Genomic DNA, 15,038 nt, shown 5'->3' with positions numbered 1-15,038 from the left:
ATAAAGCAACCAAGCAAAGCTTATTTATAAAGCAGTTGATCAGACATTCAGCAAACATTCACTGCAGGTGAGTCTTCCTGGTGCATGTGTTCAAAATGACTGAATTTTTGGTGAACGTAACAATCACTACTTTATAAATTTGCCTCAAAGTGTCTTAGTGCCTTGGAAATTTCAGGAAAATTGAGTTTCGGTGGTTGTGTTATGGAACCTTCACCTTGATTTTAAATAGACATTCACCCTTATTTGTTGGACCGTCCTACACTATAACACTGCCGGGGGGACTGCAGAGGTTGTCCCAACAGCTTTTCTGTAATGAAGGTTGAAGTCAAGAGGATAAAGATGTGAATCATGTGAATGCATTTGGCTCCACCACCCCAGTGCCATCATTATCTGCCATTTGCTTTCATCTGTATAGCCACAGCCTAAACTTTGCAGTTCCCCTCCCACAGATAGAGGGCGATTGAGAGGGCTCAGGCTGAGCACAGGGCGCTATATTCTCTGAAAGCCGTTATTTTTGGGCTAGTGCAATTTTTATTTGATATTTATCCTTACATTAAAATGATTGTACAGGTTCACTTAAAAGACGCATACTTTGTACTGTTGTTTACCGTCAGAAATTACTTTGGAGCTTGGAGTTAGGTCTGAGAATGTGTTCAAGCCCCCTTAGGTCTTAAAGCCCCTGCCTCTTTCAGCTGTCTGTCTTTATGTCAACACAAGCTGTCTCTCAGCAGCCGAGTGTGCATAACGATGTCTTTCTTTGCAAAGTGGAAAGTAAACAATCACAAGGCTCTGCAATTTGATACAGTTATGCACACAATGGGGCTGGGAGACCACATGTGCTATCATCATGCATTTGGACAGCAATCAGGGCCTCTCACCTCTGACTATAGAGCCAAGAGTCACACCTAGGCAAAGCAAGTCAAGCTCAATAAAGACACAGGTTCCTATTTGCTTTTATTTAATGGTTGACAGATGGTGCCCATTATACAGATACGGATTTCACACTAATGATGAATTTGATAATTCTGTTCTAGAATCCACTAAAGTTCGGCCTGTATGTTTTGTTACATAGTACAAGAGACAGGTGAGAAGACTTCTGGAAACATTTCCATAGCCGAGTTAGCCAAATTTGTCCCAGGAACCAGTGCGAGCCAGTGTGCTGCGTCTCTTATGGACTAGTGACAGCACAGTGCAGCAGCATGACCTGTTTGAGTCATGACCTGGTGCTGGCATCTGCCAAAGTTGGCTATAGGCTACTTTTGTAAGGTAAGTGCACCCAAACACAAGCTCTGTGAAATAAACCAAAAAACATCAATATTCATATGGGCCAAAACGGATATTTCATGGAATTCGGGGTCAGTTTACCACACAGGTATTTTTCCGTTCTTGGTGGATACCACAAAGCTGAATCATCCATCAGCTGGATATAAATGAGGTGGTTAGGTCTCTGCGATGAACTTCCAAGTTCTGCCTCCAGGCTCCCTAATGGATTCCCTGTGCAAATATATGAAGAACGCATTCAAAAAGGAGTAGTACATGGAGTTCAACTTACAGCACAGGGGTGGGCAGGAGATGTCTCTGTCGGGTTTATAGATTTAACTCTGCCACACTCCAACCAAAGTTTTTTAACAGTTTTGGGTTGTTATGTTCTATAACCATGGAGACACCTTTGCAGCAGAAGCGTAGCATGAAACTACTGTTGAGTATAATGTGTGGTTGGGGATGTGAGCCATGAGTCCCGGTATGCGGGCCAAAGAAGCAGAATCACGTTCCTGAATTCAGCTTCAAGCAGGCAGAGCCAATCTTTCAGACTGTATGCTAAAAAATGTAGGATCCGATATATCTCCAAAGAATGATGGGCAGAATCAAGTGAGATCTGACACCCACCTTGATCATTTTTGGAGCTCTTGGACCAACCATGATTCTCTTCAGAGTTCTAGAACCCACCTTGATCTCTTTTGGAGCACTAAGATCCACCACAATACTTATCAGAGCACTCAGGGGACCCAGCATGATCTTCTTTGGGGCATTGGTACCTCATGTGATCCTCAGGAGCACTAGCACAAACCATAATCCACTTCAAAGCATTGGAATCCACCAGGTGTTGCCATTGAAGGATTCCCCATCACTTTTTCAGTCCTGGTTACAATGGTCACAACAGCAAAAACCTGTAAAAGATTTTTTGACCCTTCTTTGTGCCTTAAAACATTTTAAGCCAGGGGTAGCCAAACTGCAGCCCTCCAGCTGTGATGAAACTACAAGTCCCATTAGGCATTGCAAGTCTCTGACAGCCACGGCCTTCTGAGGCAGATGCATGAGAGTATTTGTAGTTTCCCCACAGCTGGAGGGCCACAGTTTGGCCACCCCTGCTATGGTCTGTATATACAGAGAAAAGCCTACTTACTGCCTTGTTTGCTGTTTTCATCTAAGCTTTCATGTAGTTCACCTGTCTACCCCACCCCAATTTGTCTGTATTATGGCAATCCTTGAGCTCCTCTGCTGGTGATGCTGGAACACCCTCCTTGACTTTCTCTAATACAAGCAGTTGCAGCATTTACCGAAAAAAGAATTAGAAGCCCATTAAATGCTATCACTTTTTTTGACTAGAATTCCTTTAGTTGGTAATTTATGACCCAACAAAGTCAACATCTGTCTGCTCGAGCCTCCACTACCTTGGCAGCATGAGAGAAGGATAGGGCCTAGCTGACCTGCTATTTGGGTGGACATGAGCCCACTTGCGTATTTTAGGAGTTATACTAGATTGTCTTTTGTTATACTCTGAAGATCTTTCATTAATGATGATTTGTGTTCTCTGTGTGTCTCTCAATTTTTCTTGTCCGTGTTTCCAGATTTGGGACAATCCATATTTTATACAACCGCTTGCCTGTTACCATTTCTGAGTGACGATATACTAAGTACCTTACCCTACACAATGATCTCCACCTTGGCGACTTTCCCTCCTTTCCTGCACAAGGACATCACCGAATATCTCAGTACATCCTTCCTGCCCATGGCCATCTGTAAGTGACCGCATTTTATGATAATTTCCCGATTTTGTATACACAGCCTAATTTTCTTGTATTTTGATCATTATTATAAATGTACAAATCTTACAATAAACTTTCCAGTGAGACAATCTGGAAATGATCCACCATTGCTGGCACCCCCATTGCTTTTCCTTTTGATTGCTACTGCACCGTATGGTATTCAGCTGGTGTAAATACCAACTTCAAAATGGGCCACTCCAAGGTGGGAATGCCAAGCTGGACCCAACGTACTGAGCTAATTTAATTAACACAAGCAACTAAATGAACTTGGCAGTGCCAGTGGCACCCCCTATATATGTTTGGATGTAACAGGGACAGGAAATAAGGTAAAAATGTCCCCACTGGTCTAAAAACCCAACATACATTTTATGAATGACCTTCAATGAGTCTACGGCAGGGGCAGCCAACATTTGCGAGTTCCTACAAAGAAGGGTCAATGTCCCAAGTCCCATCGCAGTCCTGACCGGTAAGTCCCTTTAGGAATAGGGTGCTACAGTGGCAAACGGATGCCACCGCTTAATATTAGAAAGGAAGAGGTTACGGGCACTCCAATATGCTGATCAATACACCTTTATTGACGTATTGTGTACTGTTTTGACTGATGTGCTTGGCCCTGAAATATTGTGTTATGTAATATTGAGCATGCGTCAATGAAGGCGTATTGATCAGCATTTTGGAGTGTTCCGTCAAAGAGATGCAGAGAGGGGTAGATGACCTGAGAGCGGGCACCACAGTGGAAATCGCAACCTAATGGGGCTCTGTGGTTCCGCACATACATACAATCAGCTCTATGATTTATGAGTGGCCCTGCCAATGATGATGACGGCCATGATGCAGAATCTGACCAAGTTTGTTCTGCTTCAGTAGGCTCCAGAGGAAGAGATGGGAATGTACCCCAACATGTGAACCTCTCGGCCTCATCAATGCTCATGATTGCAATGCAGTACACCTCCAACCCAGGTATGTATGTGCTTATTGTTACATCATAGTATTTAAAGTAACTATGGACATATTTCCAGTGAACCTGAACTGAGATACATGGAGGCGGCCACTGCTGACCCCCTTCTTAAAATGCTAGTTGCATGGCTGTCTCAGGCGTTGGTACACTGAGCCACTGAAACAGGACACGCATGCGAAGACTGGGGCCATGAGGAATCATTCAATTCATAAATCACCATTGCCTGGAGTTCTCTCTTACTTCACTGGCTGAATAGTTGTTCCAGATCAGTTACTAAACTGTATGGAAACTGTTTACCATTTTGCATGAATATATTCATGTCTTGTCACAATATACGGCAGCAGCATCATTTTTCAGAAAAGCTCCACCTTTTAGCATTTGTGTGTTCTTCACCTCCACCTCCAGCCTCAGTCTCCCCTCCCCCAGTGATCAGACTGCTGCAGGCAGGAGGAAGCATTTCTTCATTCCCCCCTCCCCCAGTGTTCAGTCTGCTGCATGCAGGAGGAAGCATTTCCATAGTCTCCTCTCACCCAGTGATCAGTCTGCTGCAGGCAGGAGGAAGCATTTCCATAGTCTCCTCTCACCCAGTGATCAGTCTGCTGCAGGCAGGAGGAAGCATTTCCTCAGTCCCCCCTCCCCCAGTGATCAGTCTGCTGCTGGCTAGAGGAAGCATCTCTTCAGTCTCCCCTCTTTCAGTGATCAGATAACATGTAACCAGTCCTAAGATGAGTGGCTGGTCTATGTCAGACATTTGTGAACACAGGCAAGAACATCAGAATTTACATATCTGCATCATCTTTGAGCTGGGATCACAGTCCAGGAAGTTGATGGTGACCCTGGATGATGCCTGAACAAAGCTCTATTTTAGAATGTATATGTCACTTTACATACTGCATGTTCACATCAGTTGCCACCCGTAAGGAGCCCACAATAAAGGGTTCTACTCTCACATGCTAGGGTCAATTTACCTACCTGCATGTCTTTAGAGTGTGCAAAGAAACCACAGTACCCAGAGGAAACACACACAAGCTCAGGGAGAGCATATAAACTCCATGCAGATGGTGTCCAGGCCAGGATTTGAACAAGGGACCCCAAGTGATGCAAGGCAGACGTGTTAACCACTGAGCCACCTTGCTGTCCATGCCTGGCTAGCTCCGTCCTGTAAATAAAATCGAATGCAGTGGGAGTGCTGTGATCTCTGTGAGAGGTTATGCACATTATGCAGCATGCTTGCTCTTAACTTAAATCTGATGCTAGGTCCACTTTAAGCCGGAGACAGCCAGGCCCCTAACATTTTCAGCCGCCAATGGCAGCTCCTGCAATTCTCTACAAAACTCTACAAGTTTCCTTTAATTTACTTTTGGGATTCCAGTCTTGTAGCATTAATACCCGTACAGTAGTAACATTGTAGTCATAATAGTTATTATCGCAGTTTCCTTTTTTTTTTTTAGCATTCTGTGTAAATTTGATATTGTTACCATATCTGTAGATGTGACATGATACGTTTGGTTGTATGTTGTCCTACAGTGTATCACTGTCAGCTGCTGGAGTGTCTCATGAAGTACAAGCAGGAGGTGTGGAAAGTAAGTACGAGACATGAAAGGGAAACGAGAAGTTTATTGATTGTATTTTTCTTGTTCAATGTTTCTATGAAAGAGATAACAATAAAATTAAAGGAGAACTATGAGGTGAGTGATTTTCACTCACCTCATAGTTCCAGCCGACCTGTGACAATGAGACTGTCACAGGTCGGCTCAGTAGATCGGGAGGTGAGCGAACACATACCGGCGTTCGCTCACCTCTCAATCCTGTCACGGCTCTCTGCCGTGATAGGGGAGGGGCTGGATTCCCCCCGCTCCGATCCGCCAGCGCTGACTGGTGGAATGGACGGGGGAGGGGGCGGGTACAGCTGGCTCTGCCTCTAGATAGGCAGAGCCAGCTGTCACTCACGCAGCTGGGCGGATCTCGACATCGATGTCGGGATCCGCTCCGGCTGCGGCGTCTCAGTATACCGCGAGCTGTAGCTCGCGGTATACTGAGCTGAGGGTGACGGGAGAACGCTAGTTTGTGTCCTCCCGTTACCCTAAGGAGAACTATTGGGAAAAGCCCTGACCCCATAGTTCTCCTTTAACATAAAGGACAAATGAAGTACAGTAAGTACATAAGCAAGACGAGTAATACAAGAACTTCGTAGTGGAACATCAAGTGGGAGCATAATTCAAAGCAACATTTCACGTGGAAGTATCAATGGGCTCAATTGGAATAAAAATGCAATATAGGATACAGGAGCCGCTAATGCTGAAAGGGGGAAGAGAAAGAAAGCTGCTGCTGCTAGGCAAACTCGGTACTCCAACCCTTGTGAAACTACAAATCCTTTCATGCTTCTTCCTCTGGAGGTCGTGCCTGTGGCTGTCAGAATTATGTAATGTCTCATGGCACTTGTAGTTCCACAGCATGTGATCTGTACAGAAGCGTCATGACCGGGTGATGATCAGATACAGCTAACCAATCAGTAGCTCTGTCACTAGAGTTCCCGTCCCGGGGCCAGAGTGACAATGTGACAATGTGAGATGATAGCACCAGGCATGCTTCCCCCCGTGTTCAGCACCTATGGAGTTGGCTCTATGCAATCGCACAGTTTGGATTTTTGGGCTTTGTACTAAGAGGTGATGTGCGGCTGACACTTGTAGTCAAATAGCAAAAGGTTTTCCTGGCACACTCACCATCCAGCATGTAAAAAAACCTGTCTCACACTAAGGTTAAAAACAGAGGTTTAGATACATGTCTTCTGCAGAAAATGTGAAAGCCGCACAGCCGCGCCAAGGCACCTCTTATAGTGCGGTCTCAGCTGCCATTGGGAGGTGCGGGATCCCTTGTGCGTCTCTGTGCCTTTAAGGGGGTTGGGCTTCCTCCTGACAAACCTGCACCCAATTTGATATCTTCTTCCCCCATGTGCTCCAAGATGGAGGCTCTTATAGTTTAGAGTTAGGACCGCACTATATGGAGGTGCCTTGGCGCGGCTGTGCGGCTTTCACATTTTCTGCAGAAGACATGTATCCACACCTCTGTATCTAACCTTAGTGGTGAGACAAGTTTTTTTACATGCTGGCTTGTGAGTGTGCCAGCAAAACCTTTTGCTATTTTACTGTTTAAAGCCCATTCCGTGTGCACCTTACTGTAAAGCTGGTGACGAATTGATGAGTACATTTGTCATCTGTCTTGCTTGACACTTGTAGTCCCCCCGACACAAATTGTATGAACCCGCTCTAATATGAAATTTACATTTCTGGCAGGATCTGTTGTATGTCATCGCCTATGGACCCTCCCAGGTCAAGCCGCCAGCGGTGCAGATGTTGTTTCATTATTGGCCTAACTTGAAACCCCCCGGGGCGATCAGCGAATACCGTGGGCTGCAGTACACAGGTGAGATGAAGAATAAAATGTCTTCTTAATAATGACGAATAATATTAAAGCAGAACTGTCCGAATACACAGAATAAGCACATATATGGGAGCTGTTTTACCTGCCAAAAGATTTGTATATCTGTCCATCTTTTAATGTGAGCAGGTTAAGTACCTAAATGTGACCTGCTATCAGCCTGTTGCAGTCCCTGAATAACAGGGCTGGAGTGTGAGAGGAAGAAGCAGCACAAGGAGCCAATCAGTTCATGTTCTGACAAGGAACATGCTGATAGAAGGACAGAGCAGAGACATGAGCTCATCACTGTGCTGCTTCTCCCTTCACTGTCCAGTCACAGACTAGGAGTGCGTTCTGGATGACCTGGACTCAGAGGAAGTGAGTTGAATGATGCTGGCCACCAGACTGAGGACATCTAGTGGTAAAAAAGAAGCTCTGCAGGGGACAGTTTTAGATTGAAGGTGAATATTAAAACAAGAGCTTCTTTTTATGTTATCCTTTAATTAACTTCATTTTTATCTCATTATTTTTGGCTGGTGTTCAGAAATGAATCAGCACTGCATGCTATGTCTTGCCTGGAGGATGTATGTGGTGGATTATGTTTTAAAATCTTTGCTTTGCAGTGTATGCAGTGTGTTGCTGTCTTTATATCTCTGTGCTTTGTGCAGTTTTGTTTCTTGATAGTTTTTTTCTTATGTTGTCCCAGCGTGGAATCCCATCCACTGCCAGCACATAGAATGCCACAACGCCATCAACAAGCCTGCTGTAAAGGTATCGAAAACCTGTATTCATTCATTCACATGGGATATATATAGGATATGTTATAGGATGTATATAGGATATATTATTTTTCATATATAGGATATACAGTACACTATGCTGTCTGGTGCCAGCTTGAGGTGGGCTGGGGGTATGGCCATGAGTGAGCTCCATCCATACGTACATTGCTTTCCAGCTCCCTCGCATGCCCTGTAGAGGTGACTGGACCAGAATGGCGTCACATTCTGGCTCCCGGCACCTCTACAGGGTGCGCACGGGAACTGTACAAGCAATGCATGTATGGATGGAGCTCAGTCACAGCATAGCAGCCCACACTGGACCCCAGGCTGAGGATCCACTCCAGTTCTCGTAAGGTAGGGAGAAGGGGTGGATCTTAAAATAAAAAAATGGGGGGATGGGGGGCGGGAGTGTGTATATGTGTGTGAGATTGTGTCTGTGGTTCTGTCTGCCTGTCGGTGTTTTTGAGGGCCTATTCACACGAATACAATTCGCTAGTCGCAGAGTCCCGCTCTGTACCATGCAATCACCTCGCCATGTGTTCTGGTGCCGGAGGTGCGTGGCGTTGCCGGTTATTTGAATGCTACCCCAAATGCACCTCCCACCCGCAGTCTTATCGCACGCCCCGGAAAGTACAATACCACAATGCTGTGTGTTCCAGTGTAGTGTGACTTGGGTCATGACTTAATGACCAAGGACAAATGTGGGTCTTGAGGTTACACAGGTTGGGAACCACTGCTATAGTGTATTGTAGGGACCACCCAGTAGCTTTAGATGGCCTATTCATTTTACTATTGGTCTGATATCCACTTGTCACTGTACATGACACTGTATAAATTATCTTTATCCATAGCAAATATTAAGAAAGTGTTTCCCCCGATTCCTAATTGTCTGAAACAGTATGTGATTTTATGTGCAGCTGTTGTTGGTGCATGTGATACTTCAATTATACCACTAGATGGCGCATGGAGTCTGTAAGATGCACACACTATGTAATACAAGGGCAGATCTGATGGGATATAAATTGGATGAATGGTACTTCAAGCACTATGTTGTTGTTGTTGATTAGTTTTAAGTAGTTTTTGTACACATGTGGCCATCTTTAGAGACTGCATGTAAATATAACAAAGTTATATAAATAAAAATTAAATATTATTAAAGTAATTTTAAAATGAATTTGGTTATTTGGAAGCTCCCTTCAATGGTATGGCCATGGAATGGGACATCATTCTTCAAGGATTTCAGTACTATGGTCTACATCGTGGCAGTATATATAATGTATATGCTTTCTTGTGGTAGATGTGTATCGAAGCTGCTCTGTCCGTGGCTCTGGGCGATAAACCTCCCCCATTGTACCTCTGTGAGGAGTGCAGTCAGAGGATTGCCGGGTGAGTCACTGTGTGTAGCTGGGCAGGGAGTGAACGGGTTAAATATCTTATGGTTTTTGTTAGGAAAATTTACTTTATTGGTATTTTATGACAACTGTACGGATAAAAGTCAACACTAATATCTATCTATCTATCTATCTATCTATCTATCTATCTATCTATCTATCTATCTATCTATCTATCCATCCATCCATCTCTCGCGCTCTCTCTCTCTCGCGCTCTCTATCTATCTATCTATCTATCTATCTATCTATCTCTCGCGCTCTCTCTCTCGCTCTCTCTCTCTCGCGCTCTCTCTCGCGCTCTCTCTCTCGCGCTCTCTCTCTATCTATCTATCCATCCATCTATCTCTCGCGCTCTCTCTCTCGCGCTCTCTCGCACTCTCTCTCTCGCGCTCTCTCTCTCGCGCTCTCTCTCGCGCTCTCTCTCTCGCGCTCTCTCTCTCGCGCTCTCTCTCTCGCGCTCTCTCTCTCGCGCTCTCTCTCTATCTATCTATCCATCCATCTATCTCTCGCGCTCTCTCTCTCGCGCTCTCTCGCACTCTCTCTCTCGCTCTCTCTCTCGCGCGCTCTCTCGCGCTCTCTCTATCTATCTATCTATCTATCTATCTATCTATCTATCTATCTATTTATCTATCTCTCATGCTTGTTATCTATCTATCCATCCATCTATCTCTCGCGCTCTCTCTCTCGCGCTCTCTCGCACTCTCTCTCTCGCTCTCTCTCTCGCGCGCTCTCTCGCGCTCTCTCTATCTATCTATCTATCTATCTATCTATCTATCTATCTATCTATCTATTTATCTATCTCTCATGCTCTATCTATCTATCTATCTATCTATCTATCTATCTATCTATCTATCTATCTATCTATCTATCCATATTTAGATTAGCTGAATTCCCCTCATTAGCCCAATACTGTCACCCCCAACCAAAATAACAGAGTGAAGCCCCTTTAAGAGGGACTGTTCTTTCCCAGTACTAGATGACCAGGCTGTTCTGTTGAGTAATCCAGGGCCACACAGCAAGTGGAATCTTGTAAATACCCTGGAGCAGGGTTGACGGGCACCTCTTTTGGTCTGATTATAATATAAGAGGGTCCATTTGATCTCTCTGTCAGTCCATCCGTCAGTCCATCAATGGACCTGGCACAGGCTGGACACATAATGACGCTTCTAAAGGATTACTATAGAAAATGTTTCCTGTACTGAATGTAACTGAGAATGAAACAGACATATACAATGTGTCACCTAAGGACTCACTTTTCCACCCACAGGGATCACAGTGAATGGCTCATAGATGTTCTTCTCCCTCAAGGTACATTTCCTATTGTTCTGAATTTTCTGTTTTGTGCAGTAAAAAAAAGGTTGGGGCATTTTTTTTATGGGGGTTGAAGAACTGGTCCTCAGCTGGATCTCAGCTGGCATTTTCCAGGGTGGGTTTTCTTTGGTCACTCTGTGGAAATTCAAACAGATTTTCTTCTTCTGGTCACACGTCGGCTCAATAGATCGGGAAGTGAGCGAACACATACCGTCGCTTGTTCACTTCTCGATCATCTCCCTGCAGAGAGCCGTGACTGTCACTCACCACTCCCTGCAGGGATTCCACTCTCCTCGCTCCGATCCTCCAGCGCTGACTGGCGGAACGGACGGGGGAGGGGGCGGATACCTCTGGATAGGCAGAGCCAACTGTCAATCACGCTGCGGCGGTCTCAGTATGCTGCGAGCTGTATACTGAGCTTAGGGTGACGGGAGGACGCTAGTTTATATCCCCCCGCGACCCTTAGGGGAACTATGGGGGAAAACACTGACCCCATAGTTCTCCTTTAAGCTCTCAAACTTTTTTCAATAATGAATCCGGATCAAACAAATATACATTCGCCAGAAAAGCATTGCTTCACGTTTTTACCCAAGCACTTACACTCATCATGTTTCTGAACAGCTCCAACTCTCTTATCTCAGTTTCCCTGAACTTCCTGTCCAGTATAAGGTCACAAGGGACAGAGCAGTCTCCAGCAGCTGTCCATCTACTAGATTAGAGAAGATAGGATGGGGGAGCACGGAGAAGGGGCCATTCTGTCCCTGTGTGTTTGTGTAGAAACACGCAGCTCACTAGCACACACAAGGGTGGCTCCAAAGCTATCATGACCAGTTGAACATAAAGGAACCCCATCCATTGCAAGATATTGAATTAACATTTGAAATATCTTATAAACCTTTTGACTTTAATATCACTTTAAATATAGAAACGAATATAAATCTTGCATAACCCGAACGGCAAGGAGGCAGCTGAAAGATATTTTTTTTTGCATAAACTAGACATGACTGATTCTCTTTAAAGCAGCAACATTTTGTATATTTACATTGCCCAGATTTTAGCCCTCTTCAGTTTAATAATTGTCCTTTATCAGGGACGTCTGACATCTTTAAGTGTACCTGTAATGTTGATTTTTGACCGCATGGAACGGACGTTGCTCATTGAGTTTTGTGTATATCTCATACAGCTGAAATTTCAGCCATTTGTCAGAAAAAGGTAAGATCGGTATGGCACCATCATCAACCATTGCCGCTGTGACGTGTCTGCTTGTGGCCGCTTATGTCATCGTCGTTATGCCTCATTGACTTGTGCAGTGGCTACATCACATGTGATTGTGTGTGCTATCAACCCAAGTGTGATTATTACACGGGGCATTCTCATTGTCGTGACTGTATCCATTGTGTTGTCAGTGTCCGCCTGTGATGCTTTAGGAAAAAATAATGTCACTTAGGGCTCATTTACACTGGAATCGTCCGTCACGTACAGCTCCGTGCTGTGTGCGCGGCCGTATCGGGCAGCTCCCGGGAAGGACGGGTGCTGCGTGTGATTAGTACGCAGCCCCCGTCCTTCTCTATGGGACTACGCGGCCGTACGCCCCCCTACGCTCACCTCAAGTGCACGTCTGTGCGTGTGTGGGTGATCGTACTCGCACTCTGACAGGATGGATCCTGTCTTCCTCCGAGCCAGGAAACACGCACCCGCACGGACCTGCACTTGAGGTGAGCGTAGGGGAGCGTACGGCTGCGTAGTCCCATAGAGAAGGACGGGGGCTGCGTACTAATCACATGCAGCACCTGTCCTTCCCGGGAGCTGCCCGATACGGCCGTGCACACAGCCCGGAGCTGTACGTGACGGCCGATTTCAATGTAAATGAGGCCTTAAAGTGACCCTATCATGTTAAAAGAAATGTTGCAGAAATGTTCTTGCAAAAGAAGTGGTATTTCTCTTATCTCATGTGTCTCCTACCTCTCTCTGTTCCAACCCTGCCGCCTCTGTTAGTTTCTTTAGCATTGAACACTTCGGAGAGTTTCGGATGCCTCTGTCCCCTGCTTCGCACTGAGGCTCCACCCCCCCATCCCTGAAATATCTGCTGCTTCCTGTAGTGATGCAGGGTTCAGCTTATTTTTTTATTTATTTAGAGCTTGTGCTTTATTGGGTGATGTATTTATGGTTGTTGATTAAATTTAGAGGCGTATTTATTAAAAAATGTATATACTGTTTTATTTTTACATATATAATAAAACATTTGCAGAGCTATTCTCTGGGAAACTGCATGTACAGTCGTTCTGTGCAAATAGGGCAAACACGAATTAGTATATTTTCTTTCTGGGTCAAATGTAATCCTTTCGTAGGATTAGGCCTCATTCACACTGAGCGATTCGCAAATCGCGAGTTTGTCGCGAGATTTGCATTGTGCGCGATATCGCGCAAATGCTTGCATTGAGCAAGCTAGAATTGCGGCAAAATCCGTTCCAAAACGGGTCCTGCTGTAGCGACGCGCAACAGCGACGGACAGAGCCCCATTGCCTTGCATTGGAGAGCGATATCGCGCGGTAAATAGCCGAGATATCGCGGGAATTACGATAAATCGCTCAGTGTGAACGTGGGCCTTAGAGTGAATCAGGAAAATACCACATTATGGCCCCCAGATCGGCTCCATCTAGTGGTCATAATGTGGTATTTTCCTGATTCACCCCCAATCATATGAAAAGATTACAATCAACCTGGAAAGAAAATATACTAATACACTTTGAGGGTTATTCACAGAATGGTGATGAGTTTGGAGAAGGCCGGAGAAGCGAACAATCTAGGACAACATAGCTGACCTGGAAAGTGGGCTGAATTGGAGAATTTTTCCAAATCAGCTGTTTTGGCCTAGATTGTTCACTTCTGCCAGACTCTGCACCCTTTTGTATAACCCTGTTTGTGTTGGCCCCATTCGCACAGAATGAATGAACACACAGCTTTGTGGGATGAATGGCTCCCCACACACCTGGCCTCAGGCGGCTATAAGTCTAGGGGTGCCCCTGATCTCATCATCACCCTTATTTGAGATCCTGAGCATGCAGTAACTCAAAAAAGGGTATTAACTGACTGGATTGTGGCCAGTGGGTGGTCCCCACATATTGAGGAGCGGGAGCACCCCGATCTTAGGCTTGATCTGAGCCGGACTGCCCGGAAGGTGGGTATGGTAGGTGCAGGCTATGAGCAGGGGTGACAGTGTCCCGGGGACTAGGATTTAAATGTTGGTAAGTAGACGCCAAACATCTAAAAACACAATTTTATTGTCACATTTTTCGGATAAAGAAGTTTTAATTATCTCCCCTCTATTTTCCAGAACTGTAGCTCTCACGTCAGGCGGGCGGTGGTGACGTGCTTTTCCGCCGGCTGCTGTGATCGTCACGGTAACCGGCCGGTGCGCTACTGTAAACGTTGCCACTGCTACCACCATAACCAAGAGGCGGGGGGAGCTTCCTCATCGGAGACGCACTTATTCCAGACGTCGCCGCCTCCTATTAACACCAGAGAGTGCGGAGCGGAGGAGCTGGTGTGCGCAGTAGAAGCTGTAATAAGGTATCGTCTGCCCTTACAGGACGCAATCTAAATCCCCACCAGCTAATATATTGCAAGCCAAGACTTGTATGAGGATAATGTTTGCTTATCCCGGAGTTCAGCTTTTAAACCTGTCCCAGGGACACAACAGGAAGTTAGAGCAAATCTCCACAAATAAAAGGGAATTCCCTTCAGTTTTGGGGGGGGGGTCCCCATTGGAGAAATTCCCCTCACTTCCTGTTCTGATGACAACTCATGACAATGATCACCAGTATATGTCCATTCTCCATTAAAAGTGTAGTTGGACGCTCATGGCTGGTTCTACACATCCAAGGTCACTAAACTCCGGTTATCTTTGCAGTTTGCTGAAGGAGGCAGAGTATCACGCGGAGCAGAGGGAGTACGAGATGAACCGACGGAGGCAGATGGGCTTGGCCTCCTCCCATCATTCTTTGGACAACACCGACTTCGATAACAAGGATGACGATAAACACGACCAGCGTCTGCTCAGCCAGTTTGGAATTTGGTTCTTGGTGAGATCCGGGGGGGGGGGGTTCGGGGGGGCCGGTAGGTCTTTGTTTGGGCT

At 45.6% G+C, this 15,038-nt stretch overlaps 1 protein-coding gene across 1 annotated transcript in view; it reads left to right on the top strand.

The window, feature by feature from the left end:
* The window catches only part of UNC79 (unc-79 homolog (C. elegans)), a 97,302-nt gene that overhangs the window by 4,103 nt on the left and 78,161 nt on the right, over positions 1-15,038 (top strand). Inside the window, exons 2-11 of the mRNA XM_018559398.1 lie at positions 2,850-3,020; positions 3,912-4,007; positions 5,533-5,588; positions 7,299-7,428; positions 8,129-8,193; positions 9,499-9,587; positions 10,860-10,900; positions 12,087-12,115; positions 14,238-14,473; positions 14,814-14,985. Of these exons, the coding sequence (XP_018414900.1) occupies positions 2,933-3,020; positions 3,912-4,007; positions 5,533-5,588; positions 7,299-7,428; positions 8,129-8,193; positions 9,499-9,587; positions 10,860-10,900; positions 12,087-12,115; positions 14,238-14,473; positions 14,814-14,985 (1,002 nt within the window). The 5' untranslated portion in view covers positions 2,850-2,932. The remainder of the gene's footprint in view (positions 1-2,849; positions 3,021-3,911; positions 4,008-5,532; positions 5,589-7,298; positions 7,429-8,128; positions 8,194-9,498; positions 9,588-10,859; positions 10,901-12,086; positions 12,116-14,237; positions 14,474-14,813; positions 14,986-15,038) is intronic.

This window comes from Nanorana parkeri, unplaced genomic scaffold (assembly GCF_000935625.1).
Source record: "Nanorana parkeri isolate BGI_ZX_2015 unplaced genomic scaffold, ASM93562v1 scaffold392, whole genome shotgun sequence".
NCBI lineage: Eukaryota > Metazoa > Chordata > Amphibia > Anura > Dicroglossidae > Nanorana > Nanorana parkeri.
This window is presented reverse-complemented; position numbering and strand designations above follow the sequence as displayed.